The 27,832-nt window shown below is 34.5% G+C and overlaps 1 protein-coding gene across 1 annotated transcript; it reads left to right on the forward strand.

Annotated features, from left to right (window-relative positions):
• On the forward strand, nt 1-27,633 carry LOC140435079 (uncharacterized). The gene is made up of 2 exons (XM_072523781.1): nt 1-402; nt 27,025-27,633. The coding sequence occupies exons 1-2, from the start codon at nt 1-3 to the stop codon at nt 27,631-27,633; spliced, it is 1,011 nt and encodes a 336-aa protein (XP_072379882.1).
• Nucleotides 27,634-27,832: the final 199 nt, after the last annotated feature.

Here is a 27,832-nt window from a genome sequence, read left to right on the forward strand (position 1 = left end):
ATGGGTAGTTCTCGGGAACCAGTCAGGAGGGCAGAGGGTGCTAAGAATCTGCGGAGTCTAAACCACTACCCAGCCAGATCAACAACACTATACGTAGCGACCTATAACTGCAGGTCGTTAGCGAACCAGGCAAGACTCATAGAGTTAGAAAATGAAGCAGTCAATATTAAATGGGATGTCATCGGAATAAGCGAAGTAAGACGAAAGGACGAAGAGTTAATAGAACTTGAATCGGGCAACATCCTCTATCACAAAGGAACAGAAAATGGACGAACAAGTGGAGTGGGGTTCCTAATTAATAAGAAATGGAAGGATAGGATAATCGACATAGCAAGCACCTCAGACAGAGTAGCTAGTCTAAGTCTAAGACTATCCAGAAGATACACCATCCAAATTGTGCAAGTATATGCACCAACCATATCCCACTCCAATGAGGAAATAGAGGAATTCTACAATGAAATAACTGAGGTGCTTAACAAGAACAAAAGCCAATTTAAGTATCTAGTCGGGGACTTTAATGCCAAAGTGGGTAAACAATCAAATCAAGAACAATGTGCCGGCAACTTTGGCATTGGAGAAAGAAATGAAAGGGGAGAGAGACTGGTTCAATACGCACATTACCAGAACCTCTCAATCGCTTATACCTATTTTAAGAAGAACCTCAATAGGAAATGGACATGGTTAGCTCCCAATGCAACTACCAAGAACGAAATAGATTTCATCCTAACTAATAAGCTGAAAACCATAAAGGATGTAAGTGTGCTCAACAAATTCCGAACAGGTAGCGATCACAGACTAATTAGATCTCGGGTCGTTCTAAACACTAAACTAGAAAGAATGCAATTACTCCAGAAACCAACTGCAGGGGTAAATATCACTAACCTAAGCAACAACTCGGAACGCTATCAAAATTTAATTCAAGAAAAATTACAAGACCCAACGAATAGCACACACTTAATGGAAACAATCTTAAATTGCGCCAAAGAAGTTGGAGGATCACAAGCACACAACAGCAATAGAAAACTTTCAGATGAAACAACAGCTCTCCTGAAACAACGAAGAGAAATGAAAATTAACTCCAATATTAATAGAATTGAATATACCGAACTGTGCAAAGTAATACGGAAAAAAATCGCAGAAGATATAAAAACCTACAATGAACGACTTGTACAAAATACAATCGAAAACCATAAAAACTATAGGAAAACCAAGAGGAAGTTGGCAATCGGTAGAAAGCAAATAATAGCATTGGGAAACAACAACGAAAGGATCACAAATAGGGATGAAATAATAAAACATGTAACCGAATTCTATGAGGGTCTATATAAAGCTCCGGAAGCACAAGAAATAGGCGAAGAAGAAATTGCGGTTCAAGAAGATGTACCCGATGTTCTCGTGGATGAGGTAGAGGCAGCTCTTAAGAGCATGAAGAACGGCAAGGCAGCCGGTAATGACGGTGTTACAGCCGAACTTCTAAAGATTGCTGGTCAAACAACTTGGAAAATCCCAGCAAAAATATACACAGACTGCCTAAAATCGAGACATATTCCAAAAAAGTGGAATTCAGCCAACATAATCCTTATTCACAAGAAAGGTAGCAAGGAAGACATTAGAAATTATAGACCGATCAGCTTGCTACCTGTGATATACAAGGTATTCACCAAAATCATTAACAACAGAATACAGAACACACTTGACGCTGCACAACCCCGAGAGCAAGCAGGCTTTAGAAGTGGCTTCAGTACAATGGATCATATTCAAACATTAAGGGAAGTAATGAGCAGAACAAAAGAATATGATCTACCACTGGCGCTAGCATTCATAGACTTCGAGAAAGCATTTGACTCCGTATACCCAAGAGCAGTCATAGAAGCTCTTGTCGACCAAGGAGTAGATAAACCATATGTCGAAACGCTAGCAAATATATACAAAGAGGCCACAGCTAGAGTAAGCATATATGAAAATACCCCAGAATTTCCCACTCAGAAAGGAGTCCGACAAGGAGACACCATATCCCCTAAGCTCTTCACTGCAACCTTAGAAAATATCTTCCGGAAATTAGACTGGAACAACCAAGGTCTATGTATAGATGGAGAATACCTAAACCATCTTAGATTCGCTGATGACATCATTCTAATTGCTAGAAGTCCTGAAGAATTACAACTGCAAATTAATGACCTTAATACAGCCAGCAATGAGGTAGGCCTAAAAATGAACCTAGCAAAGACTAAAATAATGTGCAATGATCTGATCGCCAACGTGGAAATAAAAATTAATGAAACCTCGCTAGAAGTAGTAGATGAATACATATACCTGGGACAGCTCATACATAAATCGGGATCACTACTTCCGGAAATCAACAGACGAATAAAACAAGCGTGGTCAGCATTCGGACGAAATTCCATAGTCTTCAAGTCCAAAATGCCACTATACCTCAAGAAGAGAGTATTTGATCAATGCATATTACCCGTCTTGACATATGGATGTGAAACTTGGATATTAAAGAGAGAAATAACGTGGAAACTCCAAGTAACTCAAAGAGCAATGGAAAGATGTATGCTAGGGATAACAAAGAGGGATCGTAAAAGAATTGAATGGATACGGAGGCAAACCCAGGTGACTGATGTAATCCAAAGAATAAAATCCCTGAAATGGCAATGGGCAGGACATACGGCAAGAAGAACAGATAACAGATGGACCACTAGAACAACTATGTGGTACCCCAGGAACGCTAAGAGACCAAAGGGGCGCCCAAATCTCAGATGGGATTATGATATTAGAAAATTAACAGGAACAACGTGGTCTCGAATAGCACAAGATAGAAAAATATGGGCGCAAATGAGCGCAAATTATTAGAACAACGTATAACTAAGACATCGTCGAATAATAATAAGAACATAAAATAACATTGAAATAAGGGAGGCTGCACCGTAATTGGAAACGGTTGATAAAGCTGCACATGATGATGATGATGATATATATATATATATATATATATATATATATATATATATATATATATATATATATTGTTATGCTATTTAAATTGTATTATATTGCTTACTTTGGAAAAATCCTGTCTATATTTATTAAATGAACTAATCTCCAATTAATCACAATAAATCAGCATTAATTAATTACAATCTCAGGCTATTTAAATTGTACGATTTACCTTTGATCGTGGATTCAAAATATTTTCCAATTGGCGTCCTAATCGGGATAGGTAATATGACCTGAATAAAATACATAGAATTTCAACTGAACTATATGTGAGATGTCCTTTATTTTAATGAAATTTTATACAACAATCAATCCTGTAATATTTGCAATATACTAACTTTAAATATATGAGAAGTTGTTTTCTATCATGGACCCAAATGTTATTTTACATTGATTTTTAATATGTGTTATAACTAAGCTCTTTTTATAATTCCTTTTTTTTTTAGTGATCGCAAAATTAACTGTCTCTATTATTTATTTAATTTACTTAATTAATAAATGAAAATCACACTCCGGCTCTAATGAAATTTGACTGACCTTTCCTTCTCTGCCGTTGCAATTCTATGGCCACGCCACAACAAAAAAATCCTTTCTCTGCTTCTGCTCCTATTGTGGTCCAGATGACGTACACCTTTCTCCTATCTGTCCTTGTATCTCCAAATGTTTCCGGCTTCGTCTGCTATTAATATTCTTAGGCCCTTTGGTTTTCTATCTCTCTGTACCCCGTTCCTCACACTGGTCAGCTTTTCCACCGCAAATAAACACACCCGGTAAATTACGTCTTCGGGACTTCAAACAAACACAAATCACAAAGCTCCTTCCTTCTTGGACGACGAAAACTGACTAACTAACCTTTTTTTCTCTCTCCTATCTCATAGCCAAAACCAAACCTCCTTGCATTCAAAATTTGACCAATCAAAATCATCCACCTCTTGTGAGTATATCGTTACCACCCAACTCTCTCTATAAAACGTCATTCGGGTAATTCCAGAAAACAAATCTTCTTTAATTATTCTAACTAAATCTATCTACTTTACAAATATTTCTTACTAATAGCTACAAACGATACCTGTTTCTCAATTCAATGTCTTTTGTTAATAAACTTTTACCGATATAATCTTTCGGGGAGAAAACCACCGCAAATCCCGGTCCATTGTTCAACACTTTCTATATACACTTTTATTCCGGGTAAAACCATTTCACAATAACCGACTTATTTAAATTTCTTATCGATAATATTTGAAAGTCTTGTCTCTGAGGCCTAATGAACAATTCTTCGAACAACTTAAAATACATATTTTGTCTTATACAGGATGTTTGAAAATTCATATGCCCGTGTCTTTATGAAATATCAATAATTTTAATTTTTATTTAAGTAATAAAATTTGTATATCGGTTTTTTATTGCTTATGGACATTCAAAAGTACAACAAATCCCCGCCTTTGTAATCGATAAAATTTATCAATTTATGCAACTAAATTTTCTCGAGGCAAAATAAACGCACTTCCTGTATGCTATCTGTACTTATGCTACGTATTATCCTATCCTACTATCTACTTTATACAAATTTAAATCTTCATTCGTGATATTTATATACATCATGGATATTATAAATACCTCTGATCTTTTCAGAATCCATATGTTTCAACTCATAGCTGTTTACTCCATCTTCGTTGTTTACTATGTATGGCCCTTCGAAAACAGGCATCAATTTTGCGCAAATACCGGTCTGAAGATTTGACACTCTTAATGCTCTTACCATTACTTTGTCACCCTTTTGGAAAGTTACTGGTCTTCGTTTCCTATTATGACCCTGTCTCTGGATGTATTTCTCATTGCTTCTTCTTAATCTCCTCTGAACGGTTTCTATAACCTGTCGATACTCTCTTTGTTCTGGATCTTCCCACGGTCTTATCGGCATGACGCCTTTCATGATGTATTCTGGTGTTTCTTTCGTTACTGTACTTGGCATGGAATTTAGGTACATCTCTATTTCTCCCAATTTTCTGTCCCATCGCCGATGTTGACCATCCGTTGCTATACGAAGAAATTTCGTTACCTCTTGTATAAATCGCTCAGAAGGATTACTTTGGGGATGCCTGATGCTTACAAAGTTTGTCTCGATTCCCCGTTCTCTAAGCTGTCCCTTGAAACGATCATTTCGGAAGTACGTTGCATTGTCTAGTAAAATTTTTCTTGGGGTTCCTACCGTAGCGATGAAATTGTCTATTTTTCTCAATATTTCTTCCCCTTTTGTGGTGCGGCAACTATATAATTTTACGTATTTTGAGAACACATCCACCATCACCAGAATATGCTTGTTCCTTTGCGTGGTCACAATTAGATCGCTTAACATGTCGATGGCTATAATGTCCAGGTTGTTCCGGGAAACAATGCTCTTTGCAATATTTTCGTTTTTAAAATTCCTGCTCTTGTATTTCTGGCATACTTCGCATTTCTGTGTGATCTCTTTTGCAATGCGGTAATCTTGTCGACTGATGTAGTTTTCCCTAAATACAAGCCATACCTTTCTACTGCCAATATGTCCATTTTCCTCGTGTAGTTTCTTGATGATTCTTTCTGCCAATGTCGGTGTCACTAAATATAATTCCTTTCCGTCTATTCTCTTAAAAAATATCTCGTTTTCTAGCTCTGCTCTTCTCTTTTCTCTTTCTTCTAGGCCTTCCTGGTCGGTCCTTATCTCATTTAACGAAAATATCCCTTCGTCTTGTGTCAGTATATTCAATCCCACATGTAATGTAATTGTCTCCTTTTTTCCTGTATCTTCGTCCCGTGTTAAAGCGTCAGCTATTATGTTGTCTTTCCCTTTGATGTATCGAAATTGGAAATCATACTCTTGTAAGAGCAGAATGCCTCTGTGTATTCTGTTATTTACCAATCGATTCTTCATGATGTGTATCAATGCTGCATGATCCGTTTCGATGGTGAATTTAGCTCCCAATAAGTAAAACCTTAATTTGTTTACGCAAAATAGTACACTGGCGAATTCCAACTCGGTGACACTGTATTTTCTCTCATGTGTTTTAGTCACTCGAGATATAAAACATATCGGAACCTCTTGGCCGTTTTGTATTTGCGACAACACTCCTGCAAATTTCTGTATCGACGCATCCGTACGGAGTATAAACGGCAAATTGTAAATAGGGTGATATATTTTTGTTCCTTTAGCAAATTCTTGTTTCAATATTTTGAAAGCTTCCTCCTGTTCTTCTTTCCAATTCCATTTTGTCCCTTTCTTTAACAATTTTATTAAAGGAATTTCTTTTTGGCTTAAATCGGGAATTAATTTCTTGAAATAATTTATCGTACCGAGAAACCCTCGCAATGTTTTTAGATTTGTTGGTCTTGGGTATTCGTCGATGAGCTTTACTCTGTCCTCGGCTAGACTTACAGTTTCGGTGTCAAGTTTGAAACCCAAATAAATCACTTCCTTTTGAAAAAATTGACATTTTTCAATGTTTAGTTTTAATCCCGCTGTGTCCAATTCTTTCAAAATTATTTTGATATGTTCCACATGACTCTGCATATCTTGTGAAAAAATTAATAAATCGTCGATGTAATGGACGATGAACTCTTCATGGTGATTCAAAATGGTATGCAAAGCTCGTACAAGTGCTGCACAGGCGCTTTGTAATCCAAACGGAACTACCTTAAATCGGTATACTATACCATCAATTGAAAAGGCAGTGTAGTTTCTACACTTTTCAGCCAAAGGTATTAACCAAAAACTATGCTTTAGATCAATTTTTGAGAAAATATGTGATCCCGTGATCCTTCCAAAAATGGCCTCGATATTTAACGGTGATTCATATTGTGATACTGTGTGTTGGTTGATATTTCGGGCATCTAAACAGAGTCTTAACTCTCCACTGCTCTTCTTCACTATCACAATTGGGTTAATATAGGGTGAGTCACATCTCTCAATGATTTGATCTTCCAACATTTTTTTGATTTCTTGCTTTACTTCTTGCCGATACTTATAAGGAATTGGATAAGTCTTCGATCGAAAATTTCTCAAGTTTTTCACCTCAAATGAGTGCTCGTATTTTGTGGCCACTCGGTTTTCCTCATTTATCAGCGTTTCATAGTCTCTTAAAATTATACGCAAATCATTTTCTTTGCCTTCTCCACATATCAATTTTTTTTCTCTCCCATCAAATTTTTCGCACATATTCACCGTGTACTCCGTGTCTTCTTCAAACACCACTGTCTCCATTGTGTCCTCTTCATTTTCCTTTGTGTTTTTTTTTGTTGGGCTCGTCTCTTCTTTTGAGGAATCCCAAGTTTTGCTTTTATTTCTTGTCAAAATTTTTCCATCTTCTTCTCCTGAGCTCGTCTCATCTTTTGAGGAATCCCAGGTTTTTTTTTCTTTGATCTTTTTCAGACCTTTTCCCCTCTTTCTTCCTTTTCCTTTCTTCGTCGCCAGGTTCATTTCCACCGTTTGTTCTTTCTCTGATTCGTCCGTAATTTGTTTCTCTTGTTCCTTATCCTGTTCTTCTTCTTTTTCCTTGTTTATTTTCATCGTATTGGTTTTGAAGTCGATCACTACATGTTTTTCCGTTAATTCGTCAACGCCTACAATCATGTCATGTGACATATTCGGCATTATTACACATTGAAGTGCATACATATTTTTTTTCAATCGTACCATTACTCGTATACCTTCATTTATTGTTGCCAATGTCCGTTTATTTGCGCCCACTAAATTCACCCTAGGTATTTTATAAATTAGACTTGTTAAATTTACTTCTTCGATTAATTTTCTGTTGACCAGTGTTATTTCAGAGCCTGTGTCTATCATAATTTTAATTGGTTTCTCATTTATAAATCCATCCACAAATTTTAAATTAACTCCATTTCTCTTTTCATTGTTTCCTGCCAGTTTAATAAATTCCTTGGGGTGACAAAAAATTCCTGTTTGTTTCTTCGTTTTTAGTGAGCGCCTTCTTGAAAACACGCCTGTTGTTCTTCTGTGTTTTCTCTCCCGTCATCTTCTCTCTCATATTCATTTTCTTCTCTTTGCATATTATTTATTTCTCTTCTGTTCTCTTTTGGTCTATCATTCCCGTATCGATTACCGCGAGATTCCTGTTCATTCCGTGGGTTATTGTATCTGTTTCCTTGGTATGGGCGGTTATTTCTACTCTGATTTTCCCGATCCCTGTTTTCATTCCATCTCTGGGTTCTGGGTTCATAATTCTCTCTTCCGTTCGGTCTATTTTCATATCCCCGTCTAGGTATGAATTCTCGTCTTGTATAATCTCTTCTAAAATTTTGACCTCTATCTCTATATTCTTGGTTTTCTCTTTGTCTATAATTTTCTTGCGGTCTTCTTTCTCTTCTTTCATGCCTATGCGATTCTCTCATTTGCAAAAATTGACATAAGCTGTCAATGTCCTTGTAATTTTGGAGATTTATGTGGTCTTCCAAGGTATCTTCAAAATGTCGCGATATCAACTCTACCAATTGTTCTGATGAATAATTATATTGCAAATGTTTTGCATTATTATAGAGTTGTAATGCGTACATCTTTTCTGATACGCCCATCCTCTCATGGTATTTTCCATTTTGTAACTCTTTATTTACTTGTAGTTGCTGGATTTTTCCCCAGAAATAATTTAAGAATCTTCTCTCAAAATCTTGCCAATTGTCCAATTCTTCTTCCTTGCTGACAAACCAAAGATTTGCCTCTTCTGTGAGATGGTTTCTGATGGTTTCCTTTGCTGTTGCAAACGGTCCTATGTATTTGACTTTTTCCTTTAGGTTATTTATAAAAGGCACTGGGTGTATTTTCCTTATATCCCCGCCAAATCGTACTTTTACGTCTTCTGTGCTATGTACGATGACTTCCTTTCTTTCTACTCCTCTTATCTCCATCTCTGCAATTTGTTTAAATCTCCTTTCCGTTTCTTTCCGGTCTTCTTGTAGCGCATTTTCAAATTTTATTTCTATCTGTTCTAATTCCCTTTTTTGCATACTCTGAATATCCTTCATTTTAGTTTCGATTTCTTCTCTCTGCAATTCTATTTTCCTCTCTGTTTCTTCCCTACTTCTTTCTAAACAGACTTTTATTTCGTTTTCATATTTGTCCATACGCGTTTCCATTTTTTGTTCCATTTTTCTTTGGTTTTCTTCCACATTGTCCAATTTTTGTTCCGTTCTTTGTTGTGATTCATCCATTATGTGTTTTGTTTCCAGTTGATTTTTATCCATTTTTTGTGACGATTCTTGTATTTGTTGTGTCTGTATTTGCATCATAGCTAATAATTTTTCTAACATCCCTGTTTCTTTTCTTTCCTCCATTATTGTAGCATTTCCTTCATTATCCGATCCTTCATCAATAATTGTTTCCTCTTCTATCTTATCCTCTTTCCTTTCTTGCGTTTTGCTTTGACTCCTTGTGGCCGACATGTTCGTTAGATTATTTATCCCCGCCAAATATGAAACTTTGAAATTTGTGCAATAATTTCCCCGCCAAATATAAAATTCTACTGGTCTGTTGCAACAAACGGGACTTTTCCTGTTCAAATGTAATAACTCTTGAGTACGAGTATCAAATTTCAATATCCCACAAATAAATCAAATGGTAAAATATCAAATGTCAAAATCAATCAAATCATTCAAGTATGGTAAAATTATCAAATTTAAATATCACACAAATAAATCAATTATGGTAACCTATAAATTGTCAATATCACGAATAAATCAATTATGGTAAATTGTATCTTAAAAAAAATATATAATCTTTATGTCCTCAATTTTTACATAATATTTCACTTTATCCCCGGCATATAAACTTTCAAATATCTGCTCGTCTACTCCTATCCTTTCAAATTTGCCAACTAGAAATATTTTTCAAAGCTTTACACGTTGGGGGCCATTTTGTTATGCTATTTAAATTGTATTATATTGCTTACTTTGGAAAAATCCTGTCTATATTTATTAAATGAACTAATCTCCAATTAATCACAATAAATCAGCATTAATTAATTACAATCTCAGGCTATTTAAATTGTACGATTTACCTTTGATCGTGGATTCAAAATATTTTCCAATTGGCGTCCTAATCGGGATAGGTAATATGACCTGAATAAAATACATAGAATTTCAACTGAACTATATGTGAGATGTCCTTTATTTTAATGAAATGTTATACAACAATCAATCCTGTAATATTTGCAATATACTAACTTTAAATATATGAGAAGTTGTTTTCTATCATGGACCCAAATGTTATTTTACATTGATTTTTAATATGTGTTATAACTAAGCTCTTTTTATAATTCCTTTTTTTTTAGTGATCGCAAAATTAACTGTCTCTATTATTTATTTAATTTACTTAATTAATAAATGAAAATCACACTCCGGCTCTAATGAAATTTGACTGACCTTTCCTTCTCTGCCGTTGCAATTCTATGGCCACGCCACAACAAAAAAATCCTTTCTCTGCTTCTGCTCCTATTGTGGTCCAGATGACGTACACCTTTCTCCTATCTGTCCTTGTATCTCCAAATGTTTCCGGCTTCGTCTGCTATTAATATTCTTAGGCCCTTTGGTTTTCTATCTCTCTGTACCCCGTTCCTCACACTGGTCAGCTTTTCCACCGCAAATAAACACACCCGGTAAATTACGTCTTCGGGACTTCAAACAAACACAAATCACAAAGCTCCTTCCTTCTTGGACGACGAAAACTGACTAACTAACCTTTTTTTCTCTCTCCTATCTCATAGCCAAAACCAAACCTCCTTGCATTCAAAATTTGACCAATCAAAATCATCCACCTCTTGTGAGTATATCGTTACCACCCAACTCTCTCTATAAAACGTCATTCGGGTAATTCCAGAAAACAAATCTTCTTTAATTATTCTAACTAAATCTATCTACTTTACAAATATTTCTTACTAATAGCTACAAACGATACCTGTTTCTCAATTCAATGTCTTTTGTTAATAAACTTTTACCGATATAATCTTTCGGGGAGAAAACCACCGCAAATCCCGGTCCATTGTTCAACACTTTCTATATACACTTTTATTCCGGGTAAAACCATTTCACAATAACCGACTTATTTAAATTTCTTATCGATAATATTTGAAAGTCTTGTCTCTGAGGCCTAATGAACAATTCTTCGAACAACTTAAAATACATATTTTGTCTTATACAGGATGTTTGAAAATTCATATGCCCGTGTCTTTATGAAATATCAATAATTTTAATTTTTATTTAAGTAATAAAATTTGTATATCGGTTTTTTATTGCTTATGGACATTCAAAAGTACAACAATATATAGGGTTTTTATCGCGGTTCTCAAAGAATTAGTTTGTAAGCACTTTTTTAAATTAAATTTATTATATCTATTATGAAACATACATATATATCTAACATAACCAATGCAAAATTCAAAATAAACTATCTTTAAATTGAAATTCTTATGAAACTAATTAAATTATATAGACAATGTAAAATTTAAACAAACTATCTTTAAAATTGAAATAATTATGACACTAACTAAATTATATTAACAAAATTTTGTACCTTTCTTCCACTGAATGCCTAAATGAAAATGTTCTCCAAAATAAAGATTTTAATCACCACTCAATGTCTTCGTTCTCAGCCTCGGTTATCCTTGTTTTTGTGAAATTACTTTTTCCAATTATCAGCCTCCACCAATTTAAAATATATTTCTGCTTAACTGTATTTATATTTATTCTTCTTTTTAATACACCAATCTCCAATCACCAAATATTATATAATTTTAATTTTCAATTGATACTTTCTTCCATTATCCAATTACCATTTTTACATAACATAATTTTTAATCTTCAATAATATTATCTTTATACTGTTTATTAATCTTCATGAAACTTATTATATTGAACATCTGGACCTTCTGACTATCTTGAACTTACTGAACAATTGACTTCACTAACTAAATGTGTCTATCTTCTAACTAACTTTCTTACTAACTGACTGGCCATCTGACTGAACTGTAACTGATGATTGATAACTGATAACTGATTCCAAATCACCGGGTATTTATATCTTTTTCCATGTTCCAGAATCATCTGGCCAGAAATCATGTTCGATTTGTTCCATCTCCTACATATCTGAATTTTCTGGAACAGTCCATTCGCAAACAAAGCCATCTCCGGTGATCTAGAGAATTCCTTACTTTTCTATCGAGAATTTTGTTGACATTTAGGCTTTTCAGATCAGAATATACACTTAAATCAGTAACTAAAACACTCTAATTTAATAAACTACACATTTTAAACAACATATTATTATAACCCCACTTTATATTCGTAATTATTATTTAAAATGTCACTTTTATGTATAGTTGGTTGCCTATGCACATGGCTCACTTCAATATATTTACAATATTATAATTATTAAAATAAAACTCCCTACACTTATTACAATACATAAAGAACAAATTCACGTATCATAACACAAATTTCATAAAAATGTAACTTTGCGGATTTTGCATATATACCTCTCCTATGCAAATATTTTACGGATATTTGACGTAGATAAATAGTTTGTCACATTTTTTTATTTACATGCTCCATCTATGTCTCTGCCTCATAAAAAAAATTATTTTTGATTTGTACAATATTAATGATGTAGAATTCTACGCATTTAAGAAAACATTTGCATATATCCTTTCTAATTAAATAATATTGCTTTTATTCATGATCTAGTTCACTTTACTTAATGCAAAAGCTTAAATAACAGACATATATACAATGTATTGATTGATTGACTTAATGCAGATTAACATTTTTCACCTATAGATTTATCTATTTGTTTATTCATAAGCTTTATGTCAGATATGTATTAATTAAATACTAAAATATACATATATATAATATAATAGAATATACGTATATATAATACCTACATTATTTTCCGAAACTGTTTCTTTATGGTGTCGTAAATTTCTTAAACCTTGTTGGAAATAAGCCATAAATTTTTAAGTATTTTTATATTTCCTTTTTTGGATTTTAAGTTATGGTGTATTGGTTACTGCTGATAGGTATAAAAATAAGTAAACTTAACAAAAGATATTTTTTAGTAAAAATAAGTTAACACTAAATAAAATCAACAGTGGTAATTATAACTGCATAATTCTGTACATGTATGAGATAATACAATTTAGAGTCTGAGAAAACCTAGGTCAAAGAACTTAAATGTATAGAAAACCTCAACAAAAAAAAAAGAATTTAGAGCATTCTATAAGAAGGTTAACATCAACAAAAAAGAATTCAAGGAAACCACAAGTCAATGCAGAAATCAGAATGGCGACCTGTTAACAACAAGGAAAGATGTATTGAATAGACGGGTGGAATACTTTAACCAGGCACTTAATATAGAGGAAGAAGAAAAAAACTTGGAAGACGAAAAAAATAAGGTAAGGGAAACAGACGAGAAGGAAGAGGAATCGCCACCGATTCTTGAAGTTAAAGATGCACTTAAAAAAACCAGCCAGAAACAAATCACCTGGAATAGATAATCTCCTAGCTAAACTATATAAAGAAGTTGGCCACGATACCGTAATGGCACTACATTACAACCACAGAGGAATTACGCTTCTAATTGCAGCGTTCAAAATATTTTCCGCATTATTATGTCACCGGATGGCACCATATGCAGAACAGATAGTAATAAAATACCAGACTGATTTCAAAGGTGGTAAATCGACAATTCATCAGATTGCAAAGCTGAGACAAATTTTCGAAAAAACACTGGAATATGGCATAGATACTCATCACATATTTATGGACTACAAAGCAGCCTACGACTCTGTGAATAGAAGAGAAATGTTCAAACCAATAAAAAAAACTAGGAATACCAAATCAGTTGGTAAATTTAACAAAACTAACTCTTGTAAAAGTTGAATGTAGAGTACGAATTCAGTAGGAACTGTCCGAACCTTTTAAAACAAATAACGGGCTGCGCCAGGGAGACCCTCTTTTATGTACACTGTTTAATCTGGCTCTGGGAAAAGTAATACGTATGTCCCAAATCACAACAATTGGTTCAATATATAATAAAGCAGTGAAAATCCTTGCCTATGCTGATAATATTAATACTGTTTTGAGATTTAAAACATCACTGTTTTTATTTCCTTCTGTAACTATTGATCTTAAATATTTAAAATTGTCTACTTTTTTAAATTTTTGCCCGCTCAAAAATATATGAGTGCCTTTCATTTGTAGTTTTTTCATGTACTATGTCTTTGAGACATTAACTTCTAGACCCATAGTATGTACTGATTCTTTAAAATATATACAAATCTTTTCTAGGTCGTTTAATGTACAGCTAATTATGTCTATACTATCTGCGTAAGCTATGACTTGGTTGATCTCTCTAAATATTGTACCACCTTTATTTATAGGAGTTTTCCTGATAACTTGTTCCAACGCAAGGTTAAAAAGTATTGTGAATAGCGCATCTCCTTGCATTCTTACTTTTGCTTTGGTGTTGGTTAGGTATAGTTTTACTAATCTGATTACTTTTTGGTACATTTAACTCGTACATTGGAAAAACAAATTTAGTGTGAGCGATTTAAAATGCATACCAACATGGAATATAAGAACACTTTATGAAGCAGGAAAATTAACAACAGTCATGCTAGAAATGGAGAGATTATACATATTATTAAGTATTGGGCCTTTAAGAAGTTCGATGGCCAAATTCTGGAAACTACACCAAGGATAATAATACTAATTTCTACTCAGGCAAAACCACTGGAGAACACAGCCATGGTGTTGGTATTATTATCAACAATAATTTAAAAGAGTTTGTGACAAAATTCATTTCCTTTAACAAACGTATGATGCTACTTCAGCCGAAAGCCAAACCTCTAAACATAAATCTAATCCAAGTGTATGCACCAACATCTGATAGCAATGATGCTGAGGTCGAAAAATTTTACGCGGACTTGGAGCTGTTAACAAAAACATACAGAAGCAGGAGGTAAAAATAATTATGGGCGGATTTAATGCTAAAGTCGGTCGAGGAAAAACTGAAAATATAGTAGGAAATTTTTGGCTTAGGTAAAAGAAACGAAAGAGGTGATAGACTAGTCCAGTACTGCCAGGAGAAAGAATTAGTCATAACAAATACAAACGACGACCTAACCTCACGAAGATTATACACGTGAACTTCTCCAAAAGATAACATCAACAATATAATTAGAAACCAAATAGATTTTATAACTATTAAAAAAAGGTTTTGTAATGGAGTACAAAGTTCAAAAACCAATCCAAGAGCAGATGCAGATACGTACCATAATCTATTACTAGCAAACGTCAACATTAAACTCAGAAAACCGGAGAAAAAAGTTAAAACCACCAAAATAAACATCAAAAACCTAAAAGACGACAACTGCCAACAGCAACTAAAACGCGATAAATAAATGAACTGAAGGAAGCGTGGAATAGGCAGATATGAAAAAAGCCATATTAAAAGCGGGAAAAGAGGTCCTAGACGAAGAAGAGAAAACCACTAAAAAAGACTGGATGCAACCGAAAATAGTTGAGCTAATAACTGAAAAAGGAAAATACAAAAATAAAAATGAAAATAAATATAAAACCATCAAGAATAAAATCAAATATGAAATCAGAAAGAGGAAGGAGGAATGGATGAACAAAGACTGCCAGGAACTGGAAAAACTCAGCAAAAAACATGACACCTCAAACTTACATAAAAAAATGAAAGAACTTACAGGCAACACCAGACAAAGAAGAACACTCATAATAAGAGATAATAATGGAGGAATACTTACTGAAGAGAGCAAAATAAAGGAAGTATGGGAACAATATATAATCCATCTGTTCCATGACGAGAGGGAAAATGAACAAGACATAGCAGAAGAAGAACAATACCTACAAATTTTACCCTCAGAAGTAAAGAATGCCCTACAGAATGCAAAACAAGAAAAAGCACCGGGTCCTGATCAAATTACAGTTGAACTATTAAAAGCCTTAGATGAGGGTAATATAAAGAGATTCACCCGAATTCTCAATCACATATATGTAGAGGGCAACATCCCGGAGGAATGGCTTAAATCGATATTTTTACCTCTACCAAAAAACAACAATCCCAAATCATGCAATGACTATAGATTGATAAGCCTAATGTGCCACCCTTAAAGATTCTCTTAAAAATTTTTCAAAACCGAATTTATAAGAAATGTGAGGAGCAGATAGATCAAACGCAGTTTGGCTTCAGAGGTGGCATGGGTACAACAGAGGCATTATTTGCGTTGACGGTACTCTTGCAGAAATGTCGGGTATATAACAAGAGTGCTTATGTATGCTTCATAGACTTTAGGGAGGCCTTTGAATGGGTACAGCATATGTAGTTATTAGATGAATTAAAAAACATCAATTTAGACAAAAAAGACATTGAGTTTATTAAAGCTGTATACTGGAACCAGAAAGCAGTAGTAAATGTGAACGATATAGAAACAAATAATATACCGATTGCGAAAGGGGTCTTCTGCAGGTCATCATGCAGGGTAGAGTCGATGGCAAAAAGGAAATAGGTAGAAAGAGGAAGTCATGGCTGCGAAATATTCGAGACTGGACAAACAGGACTGTAGACGAAATATTTCACGTTGCAGAAGACAGAGAAACTTTCAGAAATGTGGTCGCCAACCTCCGTTAATGGGGACGGCATAGGAAGAAGAAGATTGCGCTATATAATTTCTTCCTAATTATTGGATCGTACAGTTGTTTGAAATCTACAAAAAGATCATATAGTTCGGTATGTCGTTCATAGAGTTTTTCCAGCGTTTGACTTAGTGTAAATATTTGGCCTATAGTTGACCTACCTTTCCTGAATCCTCCTTATTAATCCTCTGTTATTTGTCCCATTATATTGTTTAGTAGTGATATTCCTCGAAAATAATTGCAGTTTAACTTCTCTCCTTTCATATGTATAGGGCATATCACTGCAATTTCCCATTGGTTTGGCATTATTTCTGTGTTCCATATATCTAGTATAAACTTAATTCTACGTTATTATATCGCATTATGGGGTCTCATTATTTTTCATTTTTTTATTTCATCTTTTATTTTTTCTTCTGTTGGTGCACGTAGGTCTGCATCAGCCTCTTCGACTAATCTTAACACCTCTACTTCGTAATGTTGATTTTGTTTATTCAACAGTTCGTCAAAATAATTTATTAAATCGGGATATATCATAAAGACAAAACATTTTCATAATCCATATTCCATCATCAGTGTCTAGGTATACATGTTGACATCATCAATGCCTAGACACTGATGATGGAATATGGATTCGGAAAACGTTTTGTTTTTTGATATAGCGCGATTGGGTTTTTTAATTATATACCTTTTATAAAGGATTTTAATAAATTTTTATGATACATAGTATACAGCCGTCTACAGGAACTTAGTTTCCTTGTGGAGTTCATCAAAATATTCTCTTCGTCGTTTTAGCAGTACTTTTCCGTCCGCTGTTAGCTTACCATTTTTGCCTTTGCATAATTTTGTTCTTGGTTGGAAACTTTTTTTCTCAAAATTTGTTTCTTTATAGAAATATTTCCTTATATATCATTTTTCTGTTCATGTTATTCTAGACTTTCAGTTTTTTCTTCATTTTGTTTCCTCTTTTTAAATCATAGATATTTTTTTTAATTGTCGTCTCCCTGCAAACTATTCTTCTTTGTTATCCGACAGTCTTTGTCATACCATCTTTTTTTGCTTCTTTTAAAACCTTCCACTTATCTTCGATATTTCCGAGCTGAGTTTTATTTACTTTATTACATTATACAATTATGTTTTCTATTTTCACCTTTTGTTCACCTTTCTATATTTCCTTGGCGTTAATTTTTTGTTTATATTTATATTTATATAATTAATTAGCACAAGGTAATGATGAGGAACTGCTATTTGTCCCTCTGTGACTTCTCACATCTGAAATGTCTGAAGCATGTCTAGCTTATATTAAGACATGGTCGATCTGAATTTTTGTTTTCATATCTGAAGAAACCCAGGTTTCTTTGTGGATAGTTTCGTGTGAAATTTTGTATGGCTTATCACCATTTTTTGTCTGTTGCGAAATCTATAATTCCTTGTCCGTTGTAGTTACGTATTGCATGCAGGCTATATATAGCTATTATTCCCTGATATAATTTCTCTCTTTCTATTTTTGCGCTTACAAGACAAGAACGTGTCTTTCATTTTCAGAATAGCTGTTCTTTCTGTTAGTACAACTTTTTACCGCATACTTGTATCTTTCACTTATTATGAAACCCATCCCTCCTTGTTTACCTCGTAAATTGTCATATTGGATATTCTCCATATTCCCAGATGCCTTATGTTGACTTGATCAGATGTTCATCCATCTCATTTCCTGCAACGCTAAAATATCTATTTGGTAGATTTTGTTTGTTCAATAACGTTTTGTTTCCATGTTCTAATTCAAATGTTTTCACTTTTCTTTTTTTTTTCTTATTCCTTTTTTCTAAATTATATTTTTGGTTGTTTTATCCTGCTTACTAGTCTTAGTAGTGAATTCACTCTTTTTGTCACCAGTGTGGTCCCTTTGTGTTTCAGCGTTATTTCTTGTACTTACTTATCTGACCACAAGACATTATATAATATCAACGAACCTGGAATCACTACAGTTCAAAAATCGGACATAATTGTATCCAGAACAAATTGGACAAATTACCCCCCTCCCCAAGAAAGAGAAACAGAGGAAAAAAGGTTTTTGACGTCAACTGAAATTAATCTTTTAACTGAAATTAAACTAATGCTTTTGGGAATGGTATCACACATTCCCATTAACTCGGCTCATAGGGCCTGTCTCTGGAGAAGAAATCGAACAAGTCAGGCAATTCAAATACTTGGAATGTTTGCTGAATGAGGGTTGGGACCCCGAGAATGAAATAAAGAGCAGAGTTGAACAAGCCAGAAATGCTTTTTTGAGGCTTCGTAAGTTTCTGACTGATCGCAAATTGGACTTCAACCTCCGATACAAGATGCTTAAGTGTTACGTGTGGCCAGTTCTCCTGTACGGAATGGAAGCATGGACGTTAAAGGCCAGTTCCATTAACAAACTTGAAGTGTTCGAAATGTGGTGCCTGCGTCGAATGCTCAGAATATCATGGACGGACAGGGTCAGAAATGAGGAAGTACTCAGAAGAGCGGGCTTACAGGATAGGGAACTTTTTAATTATGTAAAAAGTAAGAAGACTGCATACTTGGGGCACATTATACGAGGAGAACGATACACTTTTCAGCAACTGATACTCGAAGGGAAAATAGAGGGTAGGAGAGGTCTCGGACGTAAAAAAATGTCATGGCTGCGCAATATTCGACAATGGACAGGAATCCACAGCTATGAAATGCTTCGCAATGCTGCTAAAAACAGAATTATTTAATCCAGAATATTTAACATCTCACCTGACAAGACGATGTACGGTGGACGCCTACGCAGAAATGCATGGCACCTTAAGAAGAAGAAGAAATTAATCTGGAGTTGTTAGGTAATTGAAAATACTGTATTTTACCGTAAAAAATACAATTTAACTTGCAAATAAAATACTACAGTTTCAATAGTATTTCTCATAAGACATTTTTGTTCTAGACCTTTAGACCATATCAGTAGAAATCCAATCATTACATCTGAAATTTTACATCTTCTTGACATTTTCATTAGCCAGGACAACTTTGAATTTAATAACCAAATGTGTACAAATGACAGTGCAGGACTTATAATGGGTAATTCTCTAGAGCAATTGCTATCAGATATTTTTAAGAATCATCTAGATATAAAGATTTCACAACATCCATTATTCAAACAGTTTTGTATTGGTGGATATACGTAGATGTTGTACTGGCATGTTTTACAGGAACTAACTAATTCTTATCGTATATTAATTCACCCCATAGTTATATTGAATTCACAATAGAAACAGAACAGAATCAATCCATAAATTTTCTAGATTTAAAAATTATCACACTTAAAAACAAACATGAGTTCTAGGTATTTCATAAATCTACCCATACTAATATGACTATACACAATTCATCATCCTATCTTACACAATAAATTGGAGCCTACCATAGCATGTTCTTCTCCTCATGGGGCCGTCTCCTTTCGAAGGTTGGCGATCCAAATGGCAATTGTAGTTTTGGAAATTGCTGCGCGAAAGATTTCTGCCGATGAGCGGTCGAACCATCTCTTTGGAATTCTGATATTGACACTCTTTGATGTGATTTTGAAACCTTTGGTGTATTAGTAGGGCTAGACCATCTTTGGCCCTGTTTTCTTTTGCTACTCTAATGTAGATTAGTATGTATTAACTAATTTTTGATTGCCTTTTCCTTTTTTTCTGCTTCCTGTTGAGCATAAATGTCTATTTATTTCTCTTTCAGCACTTGGGTTATTTCTTGGTCTCTTGAGTTGAGCGATCTGATATTCCAAGTAGTAATTTTCATCAGGGTTTTGGATGTTTTTCGCTTGTCCTTATTTCTTGCCGTAGTCGTCTTTATAGTATCAATCCAGTTCCGAGGCTGTACATTGTTTCCTTGAGCAGTATTTGTTTTCACGATTGGTATGTAGGTTGGTAACCTTGCCAATCACCCTCCGCAACAATTAAAGTAATAAAGACGGCAAGAGACGGCTCCCCAATAAGAAGACGATCAGTAGGAAGACCACGAAAATGACAACTTACTGGAGGCACATTGAAAAACAGATAGAGTCATGTCTATATAAAAAGAAGAAGCAGAAATAATATTGCAGCATTGTCGATCGAAGTCTCGATTTAGTTATTCTCAGTCTAGAAAAACTGTTTTCAAGTACAAGTTGTTAAAGGAATTGTGGCAAATTTTAATCTTATTTGGTAAAGCACTGGAAACATTGATTTTTTATTATGCTGAGAAATCCAATAGAACCAGTCAAGAGGTCAAATTTATCGTTTAATGACTTAATTATTTGGTCTGAACGCGGATAAAATACAAAGAGTACCACTTATTTTTTTATCGTTGGAGTAGGAATGTCAATTTGAAGCTAATCACAAGTGTCTTTTATTTTGAAATAAATCTCAAATGTAGATGGTTTGATTCTTAATTCTTTCAAAGCAAACGCTAATTTGAAGCTTTTTCTATAGCTTACCAAACATCAATGTCTGCAGATTGAAGTAATTTGCTAACTTTGACAACTATACATCAAATTCGATGTGGTATCCCTTTACTGTTAGATCTATCTTTTGCTTAAGTTACGTCATCAACTGTCTCTTCAATGGCTTATATAATTGCTTTAAGCTGATCTTTGTCCACAGCAACTGTCTCAGCATGGCAAGCTCAACGTGTTTCAGATAAAGTTAATATTTTAAAGTTTTTGACTTATTATTTGTGACCTACACGATCTCTTTAAAAACAGGGGGTCTTTTTAGATTGCCTTCAATATAAGAATAAACTAATTGTGTTTCACCAAAAAAATCGAAAATCTTTGGATTTTCAATATGATAGCGCAGTTGGCTAAATTAAGGCAATGTGCATAGCAATGAATATACAAAATTTTAATATTTTTCTCTTTGAAAGCTACATCAAAGCATACAGCTTCAACATTCTCCCACGAAACATTCATATCATGAAAAGTAGAATCTATTCTGTCAAAAATGGTTTCTACATCAGGTAAATTTAAACGTTTCAATGCTACTAGCCTTACAACTTGAAACGTACTACCTTTAGGGATATATCTAAAAGCAATAGGAATCTGATTGTGGCGAGTACACATCAGAAGTCGCGTCTGCAATCTGCAATCACATAAAGAGGCTGCCCTTTTCCTTCTTTCTGAAAATCTCTTACATTTTTGATATAATGTAAAACATCATTTTTAATGTAGTTACTAAGTGTAGTTACTAAAGATAACTGCAGTTTTTTGAGGCCGATTCCCTGTATGTCCTAAATGTAAGGTCATATTTTTTAAGAAAATTTACAATTCCAGGAAACAACCCTTTTCAGTCCTTTGTTACGTTTCATCATGACCACGAAGAGGTTTTCTACCTTTTACTTGGACTATAATTATATCAATTAGTTTATTCATATAATCTAAAAAATTTTGGAGTTGCTTGTCTTTGGCTTTCAGCCTCTTTTTTCTTTTTGATTTAAAGATCTACGGAATAATTCACGTTATAACTCTTCCAAGTTTCTGCACGAATGCATTTTAAATCGTTCTTTAACTTTATCCCATGATGAAAAGCCACTAGATATAAAGCAGTCTCTCTCAATCCAAGTTTAGTACTGTAGTTTATGCCAAAACATCTACACTAAAAACAGAGAGCTGACCTATATTCCAACCACTTGAAGTTGAAATATTAAGTGGGCAAAAACGACCGATTTCTCATATTTTTCCCTGTGCCAGTTATTTTCGCTAAAAACTGTTCTAATCTTTTTTTGGTAATTATAAGCAAGGGTTATCGGGCAAGGGCTTACGAAGCCATCTTCATAACATAGCATAGCTCTGACGATGGCTTCGAAGCCGAAAGTACTCGGCTAGGAATTAAAATTGTTTACACATTTCAAAAAAATACTTCCCTCTTCCATATTTTATTTTTTTAAATATTCACCGGCGACTTCTTTTTAATTGAGTACCTACCACAGAATCTATCGAGAAACTCTATCATATGTTTTCCCAAGACCAATGAATAACATATGAGCGTTTGTTTTTTTATTTCTGTATTTTCCTATCAACTGTCTTGTAATAAAAAATTTGTCTATTGTTGGTCCGCCTTTAATAAAGCCTAACTGATTATCGGACATTTCGGTTTCTTCACGTAGCTGTCTATCAATTACTCTCTCTTATTTTTTCATGGTGTGACTAAGTCAGATGGTCACCGCACTACAAAGAGTAGTATTGGATGAGAAGGACATTCGGATCATCATGAATTTATACTGGAACCAGCGTGCTCAAGTCAAGGTCGAAGACCAGCTAACCGACCAAGTAAGATCATGCGAGGAGTAAGGCAAGGACGTGTGCTATCGCCGACTCTTTTCAATATATACTCTGAGGAGATTTTTAATGAAGCCCTCACAAACCTAGACATAAGAATCCGAGTAAACGGTGAATACATCAATAATATCCGCTACGCCGATGACATTGTGTTACTAGCAACCAGCCTAAACGATCTGCAGGCCTTACTAGACCGAGAGCGAACTGTGAGCGTAACATACGGACTGAACCTCAATATTAAGAAAACTAAATTCATGGTTGTCAGCCGTACAAATTTAGATCCCGGGGCACTAATGGCAGGTAGCGAAGAGATCCAGAGAGTCGACAGATTCACATCCTTGCTGTGCTGCAGTGATCTCAGTTTGGGAACCAAGATGCGGATAGTGAGGTGCTACGTTCTTCCAGTGTTACTATATGGAGTTGAAGCCTGGACACTGACACAAGCCACTGAAAAACGAATCGAAGCCTTCGAGATGTGGATATACAGAAGGATACTAAAAATATCTTATGTGGACCATGTCACCAACGTTGAGGTCCTACAGCGCATGACAAAAGAAAAAGAAGTGCTTAATTTAATTAAACAACGTAAGCTTGAGTACCTCGGCCACGTGATGCGGAACGAAGAAAAATATCGAATTCTTCAACTCGTTATGCAGGGTAAAGTATTTGGCAGAAGAGGACCGGGACGCCGTCGTATCTCGTGGTTGAAAAATCTCCGACAATGGTTTGGGATGACCTTAGCGGAGCTGTTTCGAAGAGCAGTCAACAAAACCATGATAGCCTTGATGATCGCCAACATCCGGACCGGATAAGGCACTGAAGAAGAAGAAGTGACTAAGTAGTTTAATGACGCCGTAGTTTATAAATTATTATATACCTCCCTGGCATTTACTCGTCTGGCATTTGTCCTACTTATGTAATTTTATTAAATAAAAATGTTAACTAACTTGTTCCTGTCTCTCCCAATGCTGTCCATACTTCTCCAAGAATATCATCTGGTCCAACTGCTTTTCCTATCTTTATTTTTTAAAGTACTTGAACCACTTACAAACCGCGTTTGGCATTTTGGTGATCATTGCTGTTACTGTCTCCGTTTACTCAACTGGATTTTTTTCAAATTCTTTATTTAATAAACTCTTAAAGTACTTTTTCCGTCCCTTTTTAACCTCCTTTATGTGAATTAGTATTTTATTATCTTTATATCGGATACATCTAATTTTATTAAAATCTTTTGATTTTGCTCTATATTCGGCTATTTTATATATCTTTGTTTCTCCTTCCCTGGTATTAGGTTAATCTTATAAGCCATATTTTTATATGCTTCTGAACGCTTCTATACGCTTCCTAAAAGAGATAAACTAATAGAAAACATGGGCAGACTACTTTTGATCTCTATTTGCAAAAGGTAGCGATAATGAACCACCAACACTAGAGGTGACGGCAAACAAAAAAATAAATATTAAGGAGGAAGAAGTAAAGGAAGCATTAAGGCAATTAAAAAACAGAAAATCACCAAGAGAGTACAGAATACCGAACGAACTCCTAAAGTACGGAGGACCAGATCTGACCAAACAACTATTAAAACTAATCCAAAAAATAATAGACCAAAACAGAATTCCTGAAGAATGAACATCAAGCATCCTAATAACCCTCTTCAAAAAGGGAGACAAATCAGACCCGGAAAATTTCAGAGGAATTAATTTATTAAACACCACACTAAAATTAACAACCAACACCGAAAGTGATGACAAACAAAGGAATAAATGTATGAATAAATGTAAAAACTTCTAAAGTATGGAGGACCAGATATGACCAAACATTATTAAAGCTAACCCAAAAAATAATAGAAAAAAACAGAATACCACATGAATGAAAATCATGCATACCTAATACCTCTCTTATCTGAGGAAGACAAATTGGACCCAATGAATTACAGAGGAAATAATTTATTTAACACAAAACTAAAACTAACAACCAAAGTGATAAAAACTGAATGAAATTATAACACTATCAGAATAAAAAAAAGGTTTTAGGTCAGGAAGATCATGCTCCAACGTTATATTTATAATGAGGCAAGTGCAAGAGAAATCATTAGAATACAACAAAACGGCATATTTATCTTTCGTGAACCTTAATAAGATATTTGACAGGGTCAAATTAAAGGACGTTGTCCGCTTATGTACGCAAGAGAGATATCTCTAGAAATAATCAAAACGATCGAAAATATCAACAAAATAACACAATAAAAGTAAAAGTAGAAGAAGAACTAACTGACCCAACTGTCTAACAAGTAAGATATCTGCTATGCAGACGACGCAAGATTAATCTCTCAAAGTGAAGATAATTTACACTGTATTCTGCACCAATTTATTATAACCCCCAGAAAATTTAATATTGGTAATTTTCCCAAAAAAAGACAAAGTGTATGGTTATAACACCAAATCTACTAAGATGTAAATTAGAGCTGGAGGGTAAGATAATAAGAGAACAAGTGATGGAGTTTAAATATGTAGGCATCACACTATCTAGCTACGGAAAGCTCGAAACTGAAGTGCGAGATCAAGTGAATAGAGCAAGCAGAGCCGTAGATTGCCTGAATTAAACAATATTGAGAAATACAAATTTTGGGAAAGAAATGAAAGGCAGAATTTACAAAACAGTTATCAGAGAAATAATGACATAAGTAGCAGAAACACTGATACAGAGAGGACAAAAAGGATGCTAAAAACAGAAGCGATGGAAACCCTTAGAAAATCGATAGTAAGACAGTTTGGGACAAAGCTAGAAAACATCAAGGACTGGGTAAGAAATAAAAAAGTAGAATGGAACTATCTTTTGAGCAGAATGACAACAAATAGAGTAGTAGAGTAGAAAGTGGTAATATGGAACCTGCTGTTTATATGCTTTGTTTATTTGGAAACGCCCAGTAACATCTATATGTAAGCTACAAAACTACGTTAATAGTTAAGTACAAACGATGCAAAACTATTGGCGGCAGTGGCTTTCGCCGCATGTCGCCAAGTTGTGAATCACGATCTTCAAGAAGTTTTATTTACAAAGTGTTTTGTCTCATATAGTGTTCCCATCTAGTGGTAAGTGAGTTATGAGTGATTCAATAGTTTACCATAGGCTTTGTTTTTATTGTTTTGCCAATAAAATATCTATATAAACTAGTTTAACAATATAATCTTCTTTTTTTAACCATGCATTGTTGTTAATATGGACCCCTGGATAAGGATCGTATCTATATTTCAAATAAGTGTTAATTGTCATAGGCTCGCCATTATGCCGCGCTGAGAATTGTCAACGCTAAGAGAAAAATCTTCACCAGGATCGTCTCAGTGGAAAACTTGGGACAAGCACTCTATAATGAATGCGAATATTGCCGTACGTGAGAAAATAAGTGGCCTTAAAAAGGCTGTCAAACTGTCAAACGTTTTAGTGTGCCAAAAACAACGTTGTAACGTTTTATCTATTAAACCAAAAAATATTCTGCAGGGGAAGTAGTTGATAAGAAGTTAGAAAGGACTGTCTTGCCAACTTACCTTTAAATAGGGATGGGAAAAACCTACCGGTTTTTTACTTTGCAATAACCGGTTTTATCGGTTGTTTTTTGTCCCGGTTATAACCAGTTTTTGATTTTTAAAGTAAAAACCGGTTATTAGGTTTTTACGGTAATTAGGATTAGGTTAGGTATTATTTTTGATCCCAATCATAATTATTATTCTCAAGTAATTATTCCAAACAATACCATAATTCAAATTTTATTTTATTTTATAAATACAGAAGCAAACTGACAGTGCAACTTGTAACCTATTGGAATAAAAAAAAACAAAAACCGTTTTTTTTGGCCGGTTATAACCGCCAGGTTAAACCGTAAGCAAAAAAAAACCGGTATAACCGAAAACCGGTGTTTTGTCAAACACCGCCATCCGCCGCCGCCATCCCTACCTTGAAGAGCAGTTAGTTGAATATTTACTTTTAATGAAGAGTAAATACTTCAGATTGACTGTAGAGACGTAAAAGTGATGGATTTTGAATTGGTTGTGCGGAGTAATTTTAAACATCTACTCGGTGCTAAAGAACAAGCCGATTGTGCATGGCTAGACTATTTTTTGCGTCGTCATCCTGCCACCTACGGGTACGTACGTACCTACGAATCCGTTGACATGCTTTTTGATTTTCTAGAGGGTGAAGATGAGAAGCACAAATTTATAGCCGATCGAGTTTTTAACGTGGATGAAACTGGCCTGTCAATCGTTCAAACAAAAATTCCTCACATAATTGACATGAAAGATAAAAGGCAGATTGGAGCACTGACTGCAGCTGAACAGGGATCAATAATGACAATAATACGTTGCATGAGTCCAGATGGCAGATTTACATCGCCTATGCTTATATTTCCTCTTAAAAATATGTCCGATAATCTTATGACTAATGCAGCTCTTAGTTCCGAAAGAAGGAAATGCCATCCCTCAGGTTGGGTGCAAAGCAACTTATTTCGTAACTGGTTTTTACACTTTATTGAACATGTTAAGTCATCTGCAGAGTATCAGATTCTGTTGTTGTTACTTATGGACACTATTCACATAAGCGAAACAATGAAGTTATAGAACTAGCTTTTCAAAACCATGTTATCCTAGTATGCTTACGGACACTAGTCACCTACACGAAACATCGAAATTATAGAAGTAGCCCGGCATTATGTTATTATATACATATATATACAACCTCTGGATAAAACGTTTGGACTAAAACCCCATTATAGTATATAATATAAATATAAATATAAATATAGTATATTAAAACCGC

The sequence above is a fragment of the Diabrotica undecimpunctata genome, chromosome 1, assembly GCF_040954645.1.
Source record: "Diabrotica undecimpunctata isolate CICGRU chromosome 1, icDiaUnde3, whole genome shotgun sequence".
Lineage (NCBI taxonomy): Eukaryota > Metazoa > Arthropoda > Insecta > Coleoptera > Chrysomelidae > Diabrotica > Diabrotica undecimpunctata.

Excerpts from the sequence above, each read along its gene's own strand:
- LOC140435079 (XM_072523781.1), top strand. The coding sequence starts at position 1 with ATGGGTAGTTCTCGGGAACCAGTCAGGAGGGCAGAGGGTGCTAAGAAT. Across the intron at positions 403-27,024 it reads ACACCATCCAAATTGTGCAA|ATTGACTGTAGAGACGTAAA; the intron begins GTATATGCACCA and ends TAAATACTTCAG.